Source organism: Cricetulus griseus, chromosome 3 (assembly GCF_003668045.3).
Source record: "Cricetulus griseus strain 17A/GY chromosome 3, alternate assembly CriGri-PICRH-1.0, whole genome shotgun sequence".
Lineage (NCBI taxonomy): Eukaryota > Metazoa > Chordata > Mammalia > Rodentia > Cricetidae > Cricetulus > Cricetulus griseus.
Genome location: NC_048596.1, coordinates 232,982,041 through 233,005,900, shown reverse-complemented (window position 1 = coordinate 233,005,900; position 23,860 = coordinate 232,982,041). Strand labels below are relative to the sequence as shown.

At 41.3% G+C, this 23,860-nt stretch overlaps 1 protein-coding gene across 1 annotated transcript in view; it reads right to left on the bottom strand.

The window, feature by feature from the left end:
* Window positions 1-23,860, bottom strand: part of Adarb2 (adenosine deaminase RNA specific B2 (inactive)) — a 195,801-nt gene that overhangs the window by 70,581 nt on the left and 101,360 nt on the right. Inside the window, exon 4 of the mRNA XM_035441717.1 lies at window positions 22,502-22,616. Within this exon, the coding sequence (XP_035297608.1) occupies window positions 22,502-22,616 (115 nt within the window). The remainder of the gene's footprint in view (window positions 1-22,501; window positions 22,617-23,860) is intronic.

Here is a 23,860-nt window from a genome sequence, read left to right as displayed (position 1 = left end):
CACTTATTGGGAGCTAGGAGATTGACAAGGGGAGAAGAGGAGGGGAGAGGAAGACATGAGGGAGCAGGAAGGATGAGTCAGGGGGAGAATAGAGGAGAGAAAGATAAGAGATACCACAATAGAGGGAGCCATTATAGGTTTAAAGAGAAATCTGGTACTAGGGAAATGACCAGAAATCTACAAGGATGACACCAACTAACAATTTAAGCAATAGTGGAGTGGCTACCTTAAAACCCCTTCTCCAATAATGACTACCTTATATGCTATCCTAGAGCCTTCATCCAGCAGCTGATGGAAGTAGAAGCAAATACCCACAGCTAAACACTGAACTGAACTGGAATCCAGTTGCAGAGAGGGAGGAGTGATGAGCAAAGGGGTCAAGACCAGGCTAATAAAACACAAAGAAACAGCTGACCTGAACAAGGGCGAGCTCATGGACCCCAGACTGATAGCTGAGAAATCACCATAGGACTGATCCGGACCCACTGAATGTTGGTGTCAGTGAGGAGGCTTCGGCAATCTATGGGATCTCTGGTAGTAAATCAGTATTTATCCCTAGCATATGAATGGACTTTGGGAGCCCATTCCACATAGAGGGATACTTTCTCAGCCTAGACACAGCGGGGGAGGGCCTATGCCCTACTCCAAAGGATATGTCAGATTCTGAAGATCCCCCATGGAAGGCCTCATCCTCCCTTAGGAGCAGAAACGGTATGGGATAGGGAATTGGGGGGGGGGTAGGTGAGGAGGGGAGGGAGAGGAAACTGGGATTGACATGTAAAACAATCTTGTTTCTAATTTACATAAAAAATGAAAAAAAATAGAGCACTTGTTGCTCTTATAGAGGACCAAGGTTTAGCACCCACATGGCAGCTCCTCTGTAAGTCCAGTTCTAGGGAATCTGATACCCTCTTTTGACCTCTGTGGGCATCAGGCACACACGTGGTATAGATATATACATGCAGCTAAAACATTCATATATACTAAATGAAATAAATAAATCTAAAAATGGCACAATCAAGCCGGGCAGTGGTGGCACACACCTTTAATCCCTTACTTAAGGTAGAAGCAGGAGGATCTCTGTAAGTTCAAAGGCAGCCTGGTCTACAAAATGAGTTCTAAGAGAGCCAGAGCTACACGGAGAAACCCTGTCTCAAAAAACAAAACAAAACAAACAAAAGGCTCAATCTAAATTGGAGTAAAAGTAATACTGTTATGATAAAGCATGAGGGGAACCTTAGCGGATTCCATGGCAGGCGAGGGTGACTAAGGTGGGGAACAAACATGCCAGGCCTACAGAGCTAAAGAGAGAAGTTTTATTAGAAAGGGAAGGGGAGTGGAGAAAAAAGAGATAGACACAAAAACAGAGAGAAGGCAGAAAGAAGAGGGAGACAGGAAAAATCCTATCTGCCTCAGGGAACAGCAGGAAAAAGAGAGGGAAAACGGGGTGGGGGGGTGGGGGGGAGGGGGAGGAGAGTGTAAGTGGGTGGAGGTCTTTCTTTAAAAGGGGTCCTTTGTACCTGGGCTGACCAGACTACTGCCTGACTGTATTCTGCCAGGTGACAGGGGCAGGCCAGCATAATGCCTGAATCCTTACAAATTCCCTATAGAATATCATGAGGAAGAACTACAGAAAACAGAAACACTCTGATTTCTATAAAGCAAACAGAGAAATGATCAATTATCCCATCCCCCACCAAGACCTATCCAAGGTTTGCTGAACCTACTGACTTTTAAAATACCAGGCAGATGACTTTAAGGTGGTGTATAATGTTATTACATGAAAGTAAGGAAAGCCTCAAATTGTTTCAGAAATGACCATGTTGAAAATGCATGAAACTACACAAGAAAGAAAATCACAGAGATTTCAAAGGTTTCTAAATAAATTACTATTTACTAAACACACAGTATAGCTCATGTCCTCCAGAAATGTGAACATAGATTGTATGTAAAATTGTAATACAAAATGATAACTGTCAACATGGACACAGAGCCAGGATCTAACAAAACCACGACTTTAGATAAAATACAAAAATAGATTGTGTTTGGAATACAACAGAGAAAGATGATCATGGTCGCAGAAATGAAGCCAGTGTCAGACAAAACACACAGCTTAATGGGGAAACATGGAGGCATTTCTGCTGCCTTGAGAAGAATGCTCAGTATATAGTTCCAATTTTCTTTTTTTTTCTTTTTCTTTTTTTGTATCTGTTGAAGCTACTACTCAGCCCAAGAGAAACAAATTAGAGGTATGATACTTGAAAGGAGCAGGTGATACAAGTGCCGTCTGACTGGTGGCTGCATATATGACACCCTCACGAGAGTCCAGATGAAATACTACTAGAAACAGAAAGAGTTCAATAGGATGTGAGGGAACAAAGCTAATACACCCAAATCAATAGTTTTCATATATATTCACATAACCACTAGAGAGAAGCAAGAAAGTGGAAACGTCTCTGTTTCTAATAGCCACAATAGGTGATAGGGAAAGAAGAATGGACTGTGAGGACTAAAGCTCTCAAACCTGATAACAGGGCTGCAGACATGGATCAAGCAGGTAAGGTGTTTGCCGCTGAGCCTGGGCACCTGAGTTTGATTGTCTGAACCCACCTGGTAGAGAGAACTGACTCCTGCAAGTTGTCCTCTGAGCTCCACAGGTGTGCCATGGCTGTCCCTAAACTGTCAAAATAAAACCCCTCTACTTAAGGATGTTGGTAATATTAGAACACACAGAAAGAGATAACTTGTCATCTTAGACTAGGAAGATTAGCCCCATGAATTTTCTCCCAATTGATTATAAAGTTATGATAACAATAACACCTAGTTAAAATGTAGTTTTATTTTAGAAAACACCTAGTTAAAATGTAGTTTAATTATTTTCCATTTAAAGCAGAAAAACAGATCCTTCAGAAAACTCAGAGAATCCTGGAACAAAGGACTGGTGCTGGGAGACAAACCCTGACAGGTAGCAAGCTGGTGGCAAAAGCTTGTTGTAAATGACAGTGGAGTGAATGTATTCCATGAGAAGAGTGGAACAAAGGAGCAAGTGCAGAGATAACCCAGCTACACAAGAGAATTAGTACAGGATAACGATAGCCCTTCAATCCACGAGAGGGAAGAGCCCCTAGTTAATGGCATCTCATAACTGACGCATCACTTGAAAATTAAAGCGGCTTCTTCCTCTTCCATCATTCACCAGGGCAGGTGTCAAGTGGATTAAATCTGGATGTGAAATACCAAATAACCGAATCTGACACTTTACAATTGCTTTATTTATAATTTACAAAACTTGCAAGCGGCCACAAGGTCCTTGTTCTTGAACTTCCCTGCCTCTAGTATTGCCCGAAAAATTCTGTTTATAGATTTCCCAGAAAGACATATTTGTTACAGTAGCACAAATGGGTATTTCTTTGGTACACTGTTATCTACCCAGCTCCAGGCAGTCTCTGGGAGTACACTTTTATTTATTTAACCTGAACTAAATAATTCCTATTTCAAGTTTTTTAAATAGAAGTTTCATAACACCATATCTGACTCTGGAAGAAAACACCACTAGTTTTCTAAAGTATTCAACTAAGAGTAAAGTAATATCATTATTCATCAAAGAAATACATCTCTAAGCTATAGAAATTAGAGGCAGAAATAAAATATTTTTTATCATATACATAGACTGCCTAAAGGTTTGGTACATACTATAATCTGGTTCTGTTTTCTAGTATCATGCTCATGGAGTTTGATGACTCCATAATAAGGTTTGCACATGTCCCTGGAGGAAGGCTCTTTCACAACATATTGGCTCCAGGCACTGGGAAACCTTCATCAGTGATCAACCCCAGTGATCATGCGCAAGATTCCATCTTCTTGCTGGTGTTTCATGTGCGAGAGCTCCCCAGCCTCTTTGTGCTTTATATTCTGAGTTTTTGCAGAGATATCTAACCCCACTTCTGGTCATTATTTGTCTAACATCTGCTTTATTTTCAAGCTTTTTCTGCAATAAATTCTTGTCTCTTCTTAACTTTCAGTTTCCATACTATTTTTCTAATTAGTTCAAAATGAGGTGGATGCAATAAAAAAAAATGCACACCATGGGCATTTCTGATCTAGAGGCGTAACTGGGCTAGAACTTGAAATATTTGTCTTCTAGTGGAGAGATTTTTCTTTCAGCAGCATGTTAACTGATGGGCATCTCTAGAAACTGGGAGAGGCCAGTGTCCTCTACACTCTTATTCTCTAAATATTACATTACGTGTCAAGTAAGTTATGTGTCATTGTCTTGTGAATTTCAGACAATACACCTGAAATAGACACCAGACAGTGAAGTGCAAGTAGGAGGCACCCAAAAGGTTCAGAGCATAAATAACTTCATTTCTTACTTACTTGAAATGCTGGCCAAGTAAATTTAACTACATTAAATTCAATTAACTCCATTGCCTTGTGGGGAAAAATTAATTTAAAGAAAATCACGCAAAGTTTAGAAATTTAAACACCATAGGTTTTAGCTATTTGCTGTGACATATGTTTCAATTTCCATACAGTTATATTCATCTACCTATCTTTTTCTCTGACTTTCATAGTTGGAACAACATTAGAAATCACGTGGTCTCTTGTTGCTGATATTCACAACAAACAATGTGTTCTTCGTACAGGAACAAGAGTGTTTGGGGCAGCTGAAAGGCAGGCAATTCAAGAAAATCTTAAAAATAAATGAGTTGGCACTGGGGTACAGGTTAAGTGAAAATTCAGTGAAAAGTATTGATAGTATCAAGGGCACTTTTTTTTTTTTTTTTTTTTTTTTTTGGTTTTTCAAGACAGGGTTTCTCTGTGTAGCTTTGGTGCCTATGCTGGCACTCACTCTGGAGACCAGGGTGGCCTCGAACTCACAGCGATCCGCCTGCCTCTGCCTCCCGAGTGCTGGGATTAAAGGTGTGCTCCACCAACGCCCGGCCAAGGGCACATTTTTATCTATTTCCTTTCATCTATCCACATGATGAGTATTGAATTTCTCCAGAAAGTGAGGATATAGAGCTTGTTCCTTGTTTCCTGGGCCTGAGCTCTGTGTCATCAGCACACACTCACAGTTTGGGTAAGAAGGAGGAGACATGGTAGGAGACAAGGAACTATGATTATGGACATAACAGACCTGTGGCCATCTGAGAGGGTGGAAGGGTCAGTGTAGAGATGGTGAGACAAGGAACCTTTGCCTGTGCTGAAGGGTTGTCAGATGAATGAGGGAACAGAGCTGCATAGGAGTGGCTTGTCTGGCCTCACCCTCCCTAGGGAGCAGAAAGAGGTTGGGATGGGGGGGTAGGGGAGGGAGAGGGAACTGGGATTGACATGTAAAAGAAACACATTTCTAATAAAAAAAAAGATGTAGTACACATGCCCACAAAATAAAATAAAATCACTTCTGCAATTGGAATAAAAATCTAAAAAAAAAAAAAAAATAGAAGAAGTAAGAAGTGGTTTGTCTGAAACCATCAGATTGGGGGGAGGGGGGGCAGTTGGATCAGGTGGATTATGGACCTATGGTAAGGATGCAGTGGGGCTCCAGTCTGTGCCAGTTCCAGCACCTTGAGTACCTTCCTCCCAGAGATCTCTCCCTGAAGCAGAATGGACCACAGCAGGAACCAAAAGTCCTTCTGTGAAACACACCCTTCAGGTAAAGTCCCTCCCGCTGAGCTGATCTAATCAGGAGAACTCTAAGTTACTACTAAACACACAAAGGCTGACATGAGCTTCCTGTCAAAACACTAGGCTGAACCGTGGAAAGAATACACTTTTGTTAGGGCCCTGAGAGTCCGTCTTTAAGCAGTGCTTTTGGGTCATGCTTGTGAGCAGGTGGATTTGAGGATCACAAATATATGAACAAAACATAGGCACAATTTTTATCTCTCCTATTGGCTAAAGGTGTCAAAGGTACAGTTTGGAAAAGGCTTTTTTTTTTTTTTTTTTTTTTAAAGCTGGGTGTGGTGGTACACACCTTTAAGTCTAGCACTCCGGAGGCACAAGCAGGCAGATGTCTGGGAGTTTGAGGTCAGCATGACCTATGTAGAGTTCTAAGACAGTCAGAACTATATAATAGTGAGATCCTGTCTCAAAAAATCAAAGCAAACATACAAAAATCAAACACACAGACACACAAGAAAAAGAAAGAAAGAAAAGGAAAGCCAGGCAGTGGTGGTACTCCCAGCACTGGGAAGGCAGAGGCAGGTGGATCTCTGTGAGTTTGAGGTCAGCCTGGTCTATAGAGAGAGTTCCAGGATAGGCTCCAAAGCTACAAAGAGAAACCCTGTCTCAAAAAAACAAAAACAAAAACAAAACAAAACAACACTCCCCCCAAAAAACCAAAAACCAATAAAAAATATAATAAAATTAAAAAAAAGGAAATGAAAGAGTTCTTTTCTGTTGGATTGGGTAAGCAATTTAGAAAAGAAACTAATGGTGAGTGACAGATTATTTCACGCTGAGATTTGCACACATAAGGAGCACAAAGGATTCAGGGGTACCTACAAAGAACCCTTGACTATGCTGAAACTCCGGATACCATGGTGACCATCGCCTTAGTGCTCACATTTCATCAGTGAATCTTAGATGCTGATGCTGACTTTGTGACTCAGCCACAAGAGCCCAGCTTTCTAAGTGTCAGCATAGCACTTGTTAGAGTAACTACAGTAATTACGTACCTGATAACAACCTTTAGCATGCCACTTGTTAGAAAGATTCTGTAATCACAGACTCATTACCACTCTTTAAATAGAGAAATGTATGGGTTGGAGATGAAGCTCAGTTGGTAGAACGCTGACCATGTTCAAATGCTAACACCACACAAACTGGGCACTTGTGGTACATACCTGTTACCCCAGCACTTGAGAGGTGAAGGCAGGGGCATCAGAAGTCTATGGTCATTCTTGGCTAAATAGTGGTCAGAAGGGCCAGCTGGGATACATAAGACCCTGTCTCAAAAATAAAATAGAAAATAAAGAAAGGATGCTTCTGGAGGATATGCCTGTCTCTCCTTTTTGGTTGATGAAGAATACCAGCTTGTTTGAGGGGAATCCTGGTAAGCAAAGAGGGAGGGTCCAGTGGATCTGAGGTCTTTTTGTTGGTTTGTTTTTATTTTTTGAGACAAGGTTTCTCTGTGTAACAGCCCTGGTTGTCCTGGAACTCACTCTGTAGACCAGGCTGGCCTCAAATTCACAGAGATCTGCTTGCCTCTGCCTCCTAAGTGCTGGGATCAAAGGTGTGCGCCCCCATATTGGATTTGAGGATGCTAATAGCGAAAGCTTCTTCTATTCTAATGGCACTCATACATTTTCCTTCTAAAATGCGTGGGGCTTAGGAGTCACATGCAATCTCAATAGGCAATATGATGGCCTCAGGTACTTTGCTATGAGTTTTTTTTTTTTTTTTTTTTTTTCTCTGCATGGATGACAGTCATTGAGCTGTATGTATTGAGCAGCATTGTGAGGACTAGGTCTGTACACTGATTACATACACTGATCTGTCCAGGTAGAGCCCAGCTTGGAGAAAGGTACCTGACAGAGGAGAAAGGTACTTGACAGATCCTAGACACAATGCTGAAGCTATTTTGACTTGTTGACCATGTGGGAAGAACTCAGGCCCTGTGGTCATCCTCACAACAACTCCAAAGAGTTAAGTTCACTGTTAGAGATGAGATCAAGACATCAGTTGGGTAGTGAGCATTGTTGCCTTTCAAGAAGACTGAGCCATCCCAAACTTGATGTTCTAGGAATAGGGTTGGATGTGAACCAGGGGCCACCAGAGCTAGCCACCTTTCTGTAGGTTTTGTAGTAGGAGGCTGCATGGCTTGCTGGGCATCACAACACTGCTTAGAGAAATACTGGACCATAAAACAATGCTTCATATATATGTCTGTGATTTACAGTGAGTCAAACATGCTATTCTAATTTGCTTTCTGTTGCTGTGATAAAACAAGCTGGCCAAAAGAGATTCGGGAAAGAAAAGGTTTTTTCAGCTTATGCTTCCAGGTTACAAAATGTTGTAATTTATTTAAAAATACCAGGGAGAGAAGTCCTACCATGCAACAAGGCTCACATAGGAGGTTTATTGGAAGAGGAGAGAGAAGGGGCAGAGAAGTGGGCAGAGAGGGGTGTAGAGACTGGTCCCTGGGGGCAAGAGTAGTGGAAGAGAAAGGGAAATAGGGAGACAGAGAGAAAAAAGAGGGAGAGAGAGAAAAAAAAAGATGCAAGGTGGGCAAGGCCCACCTTTTAAAAGGGATTGTAGCAAATGTGCACAGGGGTGTTCTTAGTAACTGCAGCTGAGGACATATCCTGTCAGGACCCCAAGGGCAGGCCAATACAGATGCCTGAATATTAACACAATCCACTATTGAGGGAGGTTGGGCAGAAACTTGAGGTAGCCATGGAGTCAAGAAATGTAGAGAAATGCTGCTAACTGGCTTACTCTCTGACTCTCAGCTGTTTTTCATATATAGTCTGAGCCCAGCTGCCTAGGAATGGTACTAGACACAGTTGGTTATTGCCACCTGTGTCAATCATCAGTCAAGACAATTCCTCACAGGCATCTCCATAGGCCAGTCTGATAGAGACAATTTTTGAATTGAGGTTTCCTCTTCCCAATGACTTTAGGTTGTGTCAAAGTGATATGAACAGTATACATATTAATACCACCTCAGAAGGAAGTTTGAGGTGGAATCTGATTTAGGAAGCATGTAGGCAGACGAATACAACCATATTTCAACCATTTGACTTGACTTTGTCTGCGTGAAAACAATGTGGCTGACACCCATCTCCCATTTTTAACACCTAAGAGGACTGAGGATAGAGAAGCCCCAACGGTCCTTCCCACTGCTATCGGCCTTTCTGCAACTCTTCCCACCACAGCTAATGACTGAGTTATTTCTCAGTATTATATCTAAAAAATACTAAGGAACTTAAGGTTTAGTGACATATGAATACATGAATTGATATGCTACCTATTGGTTTATCAAACATATTTGCTGGTTAGTTTAAATGGCTAGCTTGAGACAAGAATCACATAAGAAGAGAATCAGACTAAGGAATTATCCAGATCAGGTTGACCTTAGGGTATGTCTGTGGGGGATTGTTTTGATTGATAATTGGTGTAGGAAGACCCAGCCCATTGTTGGTGGTATTATTCCCAAGGCAAGGGTTCTGAATAGTATTAGAAAGCTGGCTGAAAGCAAACAAGGTTATGCTTATTCCCTTTGCTTTTAACTGTGAAGGTAATGTGACTAGCTGCTTGAGTTCCTGTCTTGTCTTTCTCTGAATGATGGACTATAACTTGGGATTACAAGCCAAACAAACCCTTCCTTCCCTGTGTCAAAGATACTTATCATTGCTACAAAAATGAAACTGGAACAAACTGGTTCCTTTTTCTCTTGGTTTTTCTATAGGGACTGAAAATAAGATTCTTCCTTTCTGGCTGAGTCAGTGTCTTAGTTAGGGTTTCTGTTGCTGTGACGAGACTCCTTGACCATGGCAAAGGGTGGTTTACAGTTTCAGAAGTTAAGTCCATTATCATCATGGTAGGACATGACAGCATGAAGGCAGACATGGTGCTAGAGAAGGAGCTGAGAGTTCTATATCTTGTAGGCAACAGTGAACTGAGGCACTAGGTGTGGCTTGAGCATATATCAGACCTCAAAGCCTTCCTCCACAGTACATACTTCTTCCAACAAGGCCACACCCACTCTAACAAAGACACACCTCCTAATAGTGTCACTCCCTTTGGAGGCCACTTTCTTTCAAAGCACCATATTCTATTCCATGGTCCCCAAAAGCTTGTAGCCATATCATAATGCAAAAATGCATTCAGTCCAACTTCAACTTTGTCCATTGTCCATTACAGTCTCAACAATGTTTAAAAGCCTAAAGTTCAAAGTCTCTCTGAGATTCATGTAATCTCTTAATTCAACCTCCTATAAATTCAAAATAGAAAAACAGATCCTATATGGCACAGGACACACATTACTATTTCAAAATGTAGGAAAGGGAGCATAGTAAGGAAATACTGGGCCAAAGCAAGACTGAAAACTAAATCCTTTCAGCTTTGGTGTCTTAAACTTGCCTCTTGGGCTAGTCACACTCCCTGTTGGCAGTTTTCCTTGGCAGGTATCCCATGGCTCTGGCATCTCCAACCTCTTGGGGTCCAAGGCAATCCAGGCTTCAATTTCTTAGCTTAACCCAATGGTGTCTCTACTAGGTCTCCATTCAGGGACACCCTTGACTCGTGCCTGGCTTCATTGACTTTCATTAGTCATGGAGTCCCCTTTTTTTTCCATCCTTAAGTCCAGAACCACGTAGCTGAAGCCACTAAATTATGATACTTGCTGAGGCTGGAACATTGTCCCCTTCTTTAATTACATCTTCACGGGCTTTCTGTTTTCCATGGTTTCCTCCATTGTCTAAGTTGGGCTTTGTAGACTAGGTTGGCCTCAAACTCAGAGATCTGCCAGCCTCTGCCTTCCAAGTGCTGGGATTCAAGGCATGCACCATCATACCTGGCTTTAAGCCTTTTTTTAGTTCCTTTTCACAAGTTGGAAACTTAACTGGTTGGTATCTTGCCCTGAGGTCGCCACTTCTTTCATTCTATTTCTTAATCTGTTTATCTCCTTGAATTTAGGATTTTGTTCCATTCTGCTTTCTGGTGCTCCTCTTCTCAAGTTTTACATTTTGTAGTTTACCCTGCTCAGCTTACTCCTTTCCATTATAAATATTCATTAGAGTTGCTACTGATAGCCATATGACAGAGTCTATACTAGGCTGTTTTGAGATTTTTCTCTGCCAACAGAATTAATTCAAAACTCTTCACTTTATCTCAGGTAGACTATTTGAACAAGGGCAAAAGGCAGCCACATTCTTCACCAAAATATCATAAGAATGATCTTTAGGTCACATATTAATATTCTTCTCTGAAACCTCTTGAGCCAGTTCAAATTCTTGGCACCACTGTCTTCCATGCTCCTACTAGTATGGCCTATCGAACAGTACTTAAATATTCCACTGCTTTCTTAACCCAAACTCCCAAAGTCCATATTATTTCAGACAAAAACATGGTCAGGCCTATCACAACAATGTCTTAGTCCCTTCTACTAGTATGGCCTATTGAGCAGCACTTAAATATTCCACTGCTTTCCTAACCCAATCTCCCAAAGTCCATATTATTTCAGACAAAAAACATGGTCAGACTTATCACAACCACATCCCTAGTCCCTACCAACTTCTGTCTTCTGCACTGGCCAGATAGGAGAGTTTAAAGGAGATGTGGTAGGAACTACTACCCATGCATATCTCAAGTCCTGGATTGTGGCTTGCAGGCAGACATTGTGCTGGAGAAGGAGCTGAGAGTTCTCCATCTTGCAGGCAACAGGAAGTGAACTGGGACCCTGGGTGTGGCTTGAGCATATGTAAGACCTCAAAGCCTACCTCCACAGTACACACTTCTTCCAACAAGGCCACACCTACTCCAACAAATACCCACTCCATACCTCTTAATAGTGCCACTCCCTTTGGGGGCCGTTTTCTTTCAAACCACCACAGTCAGCTAGTGATAAACTTGTAGCCAGCAGGATTACACAGAAAATATTTGTTTTTCTGCTTTGGCCTGACAGGGCTATCTACAGTAAGCAGTCTTGAGATGGACTGAGGAACTTTAGGAAGACCCTGGAACCATCAAGGCTTGAATCAAGCCTGTTCAGTTTGTCAGTAATATGATACTAATAAAGAAGAATTTGGTTTTGGGGATATGGCTTAGTCAGTAAAGCACAACGAGCAGAATTCAATCCCTAGAATTCATGTAAAAACCTGAGCATGGTAGCGTGTGTCTATAATTCAATACTGAGAAGATAGATATAGGAGGATTCCTGGAGCTCACTGGATGGCCAGCCTAGGCGATTTGGTGAACTTCAGGTACAGTCTTGATCAGTCTTATCTTAAAAAAGCAAGGTGGAGCACAACTAAAGAGACACTTGAAATCAACCTCCTAATTCCAGATAAATGTGTAAGGCACTTCTGCATGAACATACACACGCACACATCCACATCAACATACACACACACACACACACATACACACACACACACACACATACACACACACACACACACACACACACACACACACACGAGAGAGAGAGAGAGAGAGCAGCCTATGAGGATGTCATTAGTTATATCTCCAAACATCAAAATTAGGAAGAGTTTCACTGGATATAAATATGGTAATATTTTTATTCAGTGAATGTATTCAATGCCCTCATCCTAGCTCTAAGAAAGAAGTAGAATGACAATGAAGGCTTTGCAATTAATAGATTGAAGAATCTATTTATCTCCCTGTTTGGATTGGACTGAGCGTGCTCTTCGCCCCGTCAGTAACTCATTCTTTTATATCAGAGGAGCAGCTATGCGACACCTGGTCTGATCGATGAGAAGTCTTTTCTTCCCTGCATCAGAGATAACTGACAAGGTCTCTTCATTGGTGCTAAACCCAGAAATAATGAGAGCACAAAGCCACAGCTCATACATAATTCACACAGGAAACATTTTAAGTGGCAGTGCTTTCTGTGTCCTGTAAGCAACCACTTGATATTTCTGTGTGTGGGTGTGTGTGTGCGCGCGAGTGCGCGCTTGCACTCATAATACTCCATTCCTTGCTCTCTGTTTTTCAGAAGATGGATATGGGATTGTATTCAAACAGTTCAAAGGGAAAATTTTACTCAGGTTCTCAGTTTTCATCTTCTTACTTACTCCATCAGCTTCCTAATGCCACCTATTCTTTCTTGACAGAGCTATGTGACTTGCTTTTGTTTCAAATCTTGTTGGTCAGTTAAAATACCTTTCAGAGATTACTGTCTGAATAATACAGGTGTGCACTGATCTGAGACCATCTTGCTCTTCAGCAGCTCACAACCAAGACTTTGCTCCTCCTTTTTGCTCTAACTTTCTCTTCTTGGCTCACTTCTGTAGCTGACCATCACTAGGACAACTCCAAAGCTAAGCCACCACTGTAGTCTTGATTGTAAAGACACTGGGCAAAAAACCAGTAGGGTGTTGTTCTGCTGTGTGCTATAGGTTTGGCATTCACTATCCCTTAAGACTAAAGTGTTGATGTCTTGGCTCTATAGGGGGGTGGTGAAAATGTTTAGAAGTGAGGTCTAGGGGAAATATTAGGTCACTGAGGATGTGCTATGAAGGGGATTTTGGGACCACTTTCTCCCTCAGTCTTTTTGCCCTCTGGTTTTGTTCTATCATGTGCTATTGTTTTGACTATCTTGCTACAGTTCCAAAAGCACCTGGATCAAGGGGTTATAGACTAGAACCTCCAAAACTGTGAGCCCAAAGCAACCTTTCTGTTTATAAAGTGATGATCTTGGGTTTTTACCATAGTGATACAAAGCTGCTTGGCACACTGTAATGTGAACACCCTCCACCCCCATACAGAGATGTTTAAAATGTCACCATTTCCTTCTTCAATGTTTACAAGATAGCAACTCTTTTTATATCACTTAATGCCAATAGAAAAAATTTCAAAAATTTAAATACAAGGTCAACAAATAAGAAAGGAATTTGAATCTTGACATCAAGTGATGTATTTGAAAGTCCACAGGGAATTCAAAGGGTTGCAGCTTTGACATTTGTTTCTTAATCATCTCTAACACACTCATACATACACACACATGCATGTACACATATGTGAGCACATAAGCACACACACTCACACAGAGAAGGGGGAAGAGAGAGAGAATTGGAATGACTGAATATTTTTAAAATTTTAGTGTACTGGCTAAGATACCACACTTTAAACACTTGAAAATACTGCCTGGCACTTAGGCAACAAATAGATGTCAGTGTCTTTTCTTTTCTTTTTCTTTCATCAATAAACTGTGTTATGGTTCCATTCAGAAGAAGGATCATAGTTTTAGAGATGCTAGTTTTATTGTCTTGAGCTACAGTGTTGGATTTTCTTAGTAAGTGAAAGCTTTGGGGCAATTTGAGGAGAGTTGAAATTGAGCACTCAGTTGTGAGCCGATGATCAGAAAAATGTAGAAACATTTGAACAGCCTTGATGGAAGTACTGGATTTCAACAAAGCAGAAATGTTTCTTTGCGTGCACACATGTGCATGCAAATGGCAGACCGGAGGACATCCTCCAATGTAGTTCCTTAGGTGCTGTCTACTCTACCGTGTGTTTTGAGACAGGTCTCTCATTGGCCTGGAGCTTGTCAAGTAGACCAGGCTGGCTGGCCAGAAAGCCCCAGGAGTCCTCCCATCTCTGCTTTCCTGGTGCTGGATTACAAGGGGTGTACCACCACACCCAACTGTTTAAATGTGGGTTCTGGAGATTGTTACAAGGCAAGCACTTTACCACCTGAGCCATCTCTCCAGACCTCTTCTTCCTTTTTACAAAAGCTGTGTTTTCCTCCTAAACCCTTCCTTACTGAGAAGGAATAAATTCAAGCATTTCAGAAGGATGTAGTTCATGGTTATACATACAGCTCTCCCCTTTAGCTTTGAGGGTTTTCATCAGCACCTAGTGAATTATTTTTAAATTAAACCATTTATCTCTGAATGAACCATGAGTAGGGTTGGGCTGGGATAAATATCCAGTTAGGACTGCTTTTCTCTGATTTTATTTTAAAGAGAGATGTTTAGTATGATGGATTGGCATTCAAGCTACACAAGGGTCAGCCACAGGGGTAGTAAAATCTATCCTGCATTTTGTAGTCTGAGCAGTTTCAACCAAAGATTTAAAAATCAATTGCCCATCAGCAGTCCTTATTGTTCTGGGATGTCGGCATCTATGAATCTTAATGTGCTCGAACAGATCACAAAGACTAGTGTCAACTCCATGTTGTGTTGTATGTGTTTACTAGTAGTTAAGATCAATTCTGAGAAATCAAGATGGTAATTTACCATCTTTCATCTTGGTATGAGGTTTCTGCTTTGTGCAATTGTTTGGGTCCAGTTCCTTTGTTTCAGCATTATCTTCTTCATGTTTGACTGGATTTAAATGCAAAGATTCTGCTTAATTTCAAAATCAAAGTGATTTCTAGTCATCCATGGGGAAAAATGGAAACTATAAAGGAAGACACTTGGGGAATAAACTTCCTATGTCATGATTCTGTGAGGCCCTTGTGAAGGTGAGTGTACACACATGCTCTGTGATGGAAGGAGTTGCAGATGTGTCTGAACTATCATGATTTATCAAGTGCAAACTCGAAAGTGGCATTTAAATATCAGCTTTCTCTGGCTGGATAAAATAGTGCGGTTCTATGTGAGCTGGAAAAGTACTGAGGGCACTACAGGCAGATTTCTCTTCATATGGTCATTTTAAGTTCAGAGCAAATGCATGCAGGCAAAACATGTTCCACAATTAGAACTTGAAACAAATCAGGAAACTTTTACTGGTGAATTAGTGACATTTTTATATTTTCCCACTAAACCAGGCCTGGCTGTTTTTCAGGGAGGACTTAAAATGGTCATGATTGATTGCTTCTTCAGGAGCCATTTTATTAGGGAAATACTAGACTACTTCATAAAGCCACGCCCTTGCCTGCTTGGCTGACTGTTGAGACTTAAGTCACCTTGCTCAGAATAGCTATTAAGGTAGTATGAGAGAACCGACTCAAGACATTAGTCACAAAGTTCCTCTCCCATGCTCTCATAGTATCCCACTGGCCTCAGCCTGTTAAGTGTGGAGGTTACAGGTATGAACCATCATGCTTTGCTTTCCTGTGTGTATTTTAAAAACAGAATGCCTTTTTAAAAAAAAAAGAATTTAAATTGTATTGATTTTATATGCATGAATGTTTTGCCCTGTGTATATGTGTGTATGTGTACCATGTGCATGCTTGGTGCCAGAAGATTTCAGGAAAGGTTGCCAGATCCTCTGGGATTGGAATTAACTGATGGTCATGAGAAACTTTAGGAACAAGTACTCTAAAATACTGAGTCATTTCTTCAGCTCCTAGTTTCTTTTCTTGATGATGGCCTGACACAAAGAAAAGTGGCATAGATGAAAGACATTGATTTTGGAGCCAGGGGTCTAGACAAGAATTTGTGTGCCAGGGTCCTCGGGGACAGGGCTCTGAGGGCATTGTCAGTGGAGGCAGTGGGTTGATTCTGTGGACAGCCTGACTAACAGGCTACATGACTTAGCAAATGTGTTAAGGGTTCATTATTTTTCATTTCTCTCTTTAAGTAAGAGAAAAGAAAATTAAGACACCAGGAAAATGATACATAACTTGAAAATCTACACGAGATGATCTAGCCATGAACATGAGTTAAACAAGTGATGTGATTTTGTGTTAGTGATAGAAGTGAGAGTCTGTGACCTGTATAAGATAGTTGCTGTCTCTTGGAAGAATTGTGTTGGTAGAGAATGAAATCTAATTTAAGGTCACAGCCTGGTTCTGTGACTAGTTAGTTATGCAGATGCTGTGTTATTGTTTTTCAACTCTTAGTGGTACTCAAAATATTGAAGACTTAATTAGAATATAAGTATTACCAGTTATGATTCTATTATTAAAAATTATAGTTGTGAGAATTTGGCTAGTAAATTAAAGGCTGAGTGGATACCATGCTGAACTACAAGTATAGGAAGCTGTATAATACAAATAGAATAAAATAACACACATTTAGTAATGTCATAAAATTATAACTACAAAAATCACAAATGAAGATGAAGGAGTATTAGATTGCAATAACATTGCTTAATAGATATTATCTAGAATTGGAAATATAGAAATGTAGAGCCAATGGAGTATTTGGAGTCCTGAGAACAAGTTAACAAAGTGGGAAGAATATAGATGCAGCTCTCAGCCCATACAAGAGAAGTGTCTTTTTATAGTGGATGGTGGTTCATATAGAAAACTCACAACTGGTCAAAGAAAAGTGTTTGTGAAGTGCTCAGCTGTAGGGAGACACCCTAGCCCCGCCCTGGGACAGGTACCAGGTGGACCCGGGACTCGCCCATAAGGGCGTGGTGTAGGAAAGCCAAGGTGACGTAAGGGAAGCTTCTTAAAGACCGCTCGTGGAGACCCGAGCCCTTTTTTCTGGCCGCACTTGCTGGGTTCCTGTAACCTCCCTCTGGCCTGTGTTTTGCCCTGGTGTTTTCTTGAATAAAGAGACTTTATTCATCACTCAGCCATAAAGGGGACATCTATATCATAGCTCCTCCCCCTAAGGTTCAGGGAATATTGTGCAAGAGATAGGTGGAAAGATTGAAAAAAACAGAAGTAAGGGAGGACCAGGATGAAACAGCGTCTTCTGAAATGACTGGATGCTGCACTCATGAATTCATAGCTGCTGTGAATTCACAAGACCTGCACAGGATCAAGCCAGATAACATTTTAGCATGTAGTAGGAAGATGCTCTCGAGTTCCCACTCCTTCGAGGAGCTATCGACAATTGATGACTTCTGGGAAACGGACAGTCAGCTTTCTTAAAGGGTGTGGCTCCTAGTAGGTTGACCACACTTCAGTGGATGGCCTTACATCCATTCGTATGTGTATCACAAACTGGACTTAGCAGGTTAAAAAATATGGACATGAAGTTGGGAATGGAGTAAGATCTTGAAGAAGTTATGGATGAATATAATCAAAATATATTTTGTGTATGTAGAACTCAAAGGATTAATAAAACAAATTCAGTTGGGTAGAAATGGTGAACAATGAAATTGGGGAGTATTAGTTTTTATTCTTAAGTTATTTCATATTTGAATTTTTATCATAGGATTGGGCTAACTAGATGAAGATTTTAAAAAATCAGTCTGTTCATAAGTACATGTTTTCCCAATAGTATTCCTCATAATGGCTAAAAAATAATATTCCTTTTGCAAATAGTGAAAACTGAATGAAGTTTATTTCAGAATCAGTTTAATTTATTGCATTGTAATTGGTATAGCAAACACACCACTATCTCTTAGAATTCCTGAGTCATTTGCTTGAATAACTGAACCTGAGTTAAGATCACACAGCACATCAAATTAGAGTAAATGAATATTTACAAATATTTTATTCATTATTTTGCATATTTCTTTATAATTGTCTCTAAATTAAAGTTTATTAACTATACCCCTTATAACAGGGAAGCAAATTCCCACAACTGATACTCCAGGGTTCACAGACAACTAGTGAAAGACCCCCCGAAGAGGTACTTTCGTAGAGGGAGACCCGCACCCAGGAATCAGCGAGACCATGAACTTGGATGCAAAACCGCAAGAGGCTTTATTGGAGATACGGGTACCTGGGCGACTTAGCTTCTGTGTGGCTAAGCGCCCCGAGCCAAGGGAGAGGGGTCCTTATATAGGGAAAAAGGCGCAAGCTAGAAGCAGGGATTCTATTGGATAATTCTAATGAGGCATCATACAGAGCTATTCCCATTGGTCAATGTAAATGAGGCGCTATGCAGGGTTATTCAAATGAGGCGAAGTATAGAGTTATTCAAATGAGGTGAAACACAGAGTCTTTCAAATGAGGCGAAATACAGAATCATTTCTATTGGATGGTTCAAATGAGACACAGAGCCATTCCAGATCAGCATATTCTCAAGGTCTGGTGTCTGGTACAACAGACTCAATTCCCCCCCTCCGCGTCCTGATGGACGACCTTGGGGGCAGAGACCTTGGGACGGAGTGTTTCTCATCGGGCGGGGGCTAGGCCGGCTCACTTGGTGTTCGCTCTCGTGCCGGCCCACCTGGTGCTCGTTGCTCGGCCCCAGCCCCGAGGCGAGGTGCCAGGCGGGGCGGGCCGGGGGCGCGAGCCCTGCCGGGGTGAAGGCTTGGGAGGCCCCGGCAGCTTCGGGGCAGGGGGCTCAGGGGCATTCCGAGCGGGTCTTTCACTAGTTATAAAGCCTTACCTTGTAAAGACTCTCTTTCACATAATGAATTTAGTTTCCATAAATAAATATATCCCTGTGTAGAAAACAGTGCACTTGCTGGCAACTGAAGCATTATCTTTTCACAAGCCCTTGTGAAACACAACTACTTTTTGTATGAAGTCTCAAAACAGCTTCCAAAAATAGCCATTTTGAGTTTCCTATGAAAGTGGAAAGATAATCAGAGCGGGAAACAGTTGGAAACCAACTCACAGAATCACACTCATGTAGACTTTTAGACCATGTATTGCACAAGAGAAAAGAGGAGTCTTTCTCTCTCTCTCTCTCTCTCTCTCTCTCTCTCTCTCTCTCTCTGTATGTGCATGTATCTGTCTGTCTGTCTGACCTTTCCTGCTGAATTGTCTTGGCAGAAACCTGAGACAGAAAGCTATGAGGCACTTTACATTTTAAAAAATGGCCCAAGTTTTATTTGTGTGTTTTGAGACTCTGTGTATGATATTCTCTTAGGATTATTTTGTATTGGTTTTATGTTTTTTTTTTAAATGATACATTTCCCAGTTGATAATCAGATTTCCTAAGAGTAGGCACTTGGTCAGTTTTAAATTTTGCTGTTTCCCCAGAACCTTCGTATTGTTGGTACTCAGCTAACAACTTGTGCATTAAAGATAGCATGATTCCTAATGAACATTACTTGTTTCTTACTAAGGATTAGAACTCTTTTCTAGCTTCATTTCTGTTGCTCTGATAAATATCTTAGCAAATGGCAGCTTAGAGGAGGAAAGGTTTGTTCAGCTTACAATACAGGTTACCGTCTGTCATTGAGGGAAGTCACGGCAACAACTCAAGCCGTTAGTCACATCACATTCGCAGTGAGGAAAACGTAGAGCTGTAAATGTGTGAGGGCCCATTTCTTTACCTGCTTAGTGTCATCTAAATTTCTTGTCTCTTATGCTGTTCAGGAACCCCTGTCTAGGGAATGGTGTCTTGATGGGGGAAGTCCTTCTGTGTATATGTTTGTCTTATTGGTTGATAAATAAAGTACTGTTGGCCAATTGGAAGCAAGATAGGTTGGGCTAGGAGCTGAGGAGGATTCTGGGAAATGTAGTAAAAAGGAGAGTTGCCATGTGATCTCCGGAAGAGAGGACTCATGCCTCTGGCGTCCTCAATAAGATAAATCTTTATAAAATATATAGATTAATGGTTATGGTTGATACTTAAGACAGAGCTAGGAAATAAGAAATCCCAGTCATTGGCCAGCAGCATTGTAACTAATATTAAACTCTGTGTGTTATTTGGGGGCCCTAATGTGGCGGTGGAACTCAGGTGGCTGGCGGAAAGAGTTATCATTACAGTGCCTCTCACAATAGGCTGGGTCTTCTTATATCAATTAAAAATCAAGACAGTCTCACACAGACAAGCCTACAGGATTATCTGATCTAGATAATCTCCCATTAAGACCCTTGGCTAACACAATTCACACTCCATGTTTCTTTGTGTGTGTGTGCTTTGTTTTTTAAGAGAGAGAGAGAGGAAGAGAGAGAGAGAGATAGAGAGAGAGGAGTTGGGTGAGAGAAAAGAATATGACTAAACTACGTTATATTAACTTCTCAATAAATCAACAAAAGCATAAAAAGACTCTTTCCAGGTGAATCTAGGTTGTGTCAAGTTGACAGTAAAGCCTAACCAGCAAGACTTCCATGTGCATTGCACATATACACATTTAACCTTCACTGTAACTCTACTAGGTAGGTAGGTATTCCTTATATTATTCTCATTTTTATGAGTAAGAAAACCAAGTCATAGAGAAGCCAAGTACCCTGCCTCCAGTCACAGAACTAGCTTTATATGGAGCTGGATTCATTTTTTGGCTTCCTCAATGAGCCATTAAATTTTGATTGGGAGGTGGAGTCTTTTCATGTAGAATGGTGGTGACTGCAAACAGGATTAGTGGCTGGGTAGATACAAGATTGCACCTGATGGAAATGGTCTTGGCAGAGGTTGATTTAGAACATTTCCTGTTTTTAAGGGACAGATGCTGTTCAATGTGTGAAAGGGGGTGGGCAGCCCTCATAGTGGCTCAGGCGTATGCATGACACCACATACAATGATATCATTGAAAAAAGCGAATTGCTTCGCCTTAGAGCAGAATATTCTGTTTATAAAGTGATTTTCACCTTTCAAAGCATTTGATGTACTTTATCTTACAAGTCACTCTGTGAGGAAGCATTGTGATTTCCACTTTGTTAAGATGGAGGAATTGGAAAGGCTGGATCATGTACACACTATGCCAGGCATACGATGGGACCTGAGGGTTTGTTTTCTGGCTCCTTTGTTCTCGAATATTGGAGTGATTCCTAGGTGTCTAGAGTGACAGGGAAACTCAGACAATCATTTGATTTTGTTTTCATTTTCTAATTTTGGACACCAGATAGTGTTTTTTAGTCCTAGAAGTTGCCTACCTATACAAAGTCATGGGTTATTGTGAACCTTTTATTGCTCCCAGATAATTTTTATTTTATGATAATTGTTCTTTGCTTTGGAGAAAAAAATGGTTGAGTTTACACAACCAGATGATTAGTTACATTTGTTAATAATTAGAAAATGTCAGAAATCTGATTGTTCAAATCCAGTCATCATTTTCTCCCCACCTGGCATATAGTAGCAGTGACCTCCTATCAGGTCATGTCTTCCTTGTTTTATAGAATGGAATTGCATTTCTGAGAGAATATTGGAATGATGAGTATGGATAAGAAGGAGGACTTCCACCCAGTAGTGTATACCCTGGCAAGAGAATCTTAAAACACACAGGAGGCAGATACTTTGAAATGTACTCCAGAGTCTTGTATCCCTCTGAGTCTTTCCCTCTTCTCCATATCCTCTCCTGTTCTCCATGTCCCTTTATATCATTCCATGTCCCCCGTGTTTCTGTGTCTACTGTGCGCTGATTCCCATATATCCTCACTATCTCTTGTGCTCCTTTTTGTCCATGCTGTATTACTTCATTGATCTTTTGTATCCTCTTATGTCCCTTTGGTGTCTCCTCCGTTGTTTCTCACAGCCTTCTACTGGTGGGAATCAATGTACACTGAAGAATGTACACTGAAAAGGGCCCACTGATATTCTTAGGTGAGAGAAGAAGATATTTTGACAGCCAGCATCCCTTGGACAGTCCACCTCCACACCTGACTTCTTTTGTGCACACTGGCTCCATCTTTCTGCTCTGTGTACACACTCATGGAGTGTGCTCCTTCTGTATGAGTGATTTCATTACTCACCAATCTTAGACACTTTAGAAGTGACAGACAAGGAGGACACCTCCATATCTGTCAGCTTCAAGTGATATATGGTAGCCTGGCCTCTGATTCAAGCTTTTACCAATACCAGTGTCATTCTTGAAAGGGAAGGTATGCATAAATGCCTTATGGAATTCATGGGAATAAAGATAAGCATCAAAAGTCTTCACAATGTTGCCAGTGGGGTTGTTCTGATAGTAACAGTGGCCACTGATATCTTTGTATTCTACATTGTCTTCCTTTGTCCATCTCTACATGGTAGGAAGCATCCTTCGACTCCTAGAACCAGGCTAATATTAACATTTCTTTCTGTGGAGACAAAAATTCCCACAGGAAAAGAAAGGTAGTTACCTTTTGTCATGACGATTCCTGCCAGTGTTTTGTGGCGGGCATACACAGATGTCAGACCGACTGTCAGTTCACGGAACTTCTGTGTGACCAGCTGGGACACAGAGTCTGCAAAGTCCTGTAAGACACAAGCATCAGTGCTCTTTGATGCGCTGGACAGAAGCAACTTGTGACTGCTGGCTATTGCATACCCGTCTCCTTAGCTCTGCCTTGCATAGTTCTCCAGAGGAGCCCAACTTGCCTGCTGCCTGCTTCTCCTTGGTCCAGGATGTTAGGAAGGAGTTGGGTTTGAGGAATTAACCCCCCAGCATTGCCTTTGCTGGAAGTCCAGCTTGTGCCTGATTTGGTCCTTGCTCTGTATCTGGGCAGGTTCCTACCTGGTGTCTGAGAAAGTCCCTGCTCTACATCTGAGTAGGCCCCTGTCCTGTGTCTGAGTAGGTCACTTTCTTGTGCCAAAGCAGGTCTATACCCTATGTTTGAATAGGTCCCCACCTTGTGTCTGAGCAGGTCACTTCTCTGTGTCTAAGCAGGTCGCTGCCCTGTGTCTGAGCCAGGTGCCTGCCCTGTGCCCTTTATTGAGCAAATAACTTTTACATGAAAACATACAGTTCCTTCTTATTCTTGTTCTGAATAGCAGCAATCTCAGAGGAAACATTCAGGTGAAACTTAATGGGAGACATCCTGAAAGACTTGAAGGGGGATTTACGTTCATATTGGTCTGCTTTCTTTTTAGACAATGACTCTCAACCTTCCTAATGATATGGCCCTTTTATACTTTTCCTCATGTTGTGGTGACTCCCCCTTCCCACCACCAAATAGTTATTTTGTTACAATTTATAACTGCAATTTTCCTACTGTTATGAATCGTAATGTAACTATCTGATATACAGGATATCTGATATGTGACCCCAAAGGGGTCATGAACCACAGATTGAAAACTGCTGTTTTAGAACTGGAGACCAGTGTTCAAGTAGCGAGAACCCCTCAGGCTACTCTTCTGGAGAACTGTTCACCACAGCTTGTGCCATAACCTCTCCTCTTACCTTCAAAAAGATGAACGTACGAACACAAGTATGCACACATGAACACATACAGCATGTAGTACATATAGCATACACATCCACACACAAATATACATGTATTCACAATATGCAATGAATACTGCACACAAGCAGGCACACATGTATGCACACATGTACATGTATATTCATACACACAAGCACACACACACACACACACACACACACACACACACACTACACACACATACACAAATGCATCCTAAGGCAACTTACATTTCTATTAAAGCAGCTTATGTACTATAACTGGCAAGGTCTAGAAGGTGTGACTCCGTAGCCACCC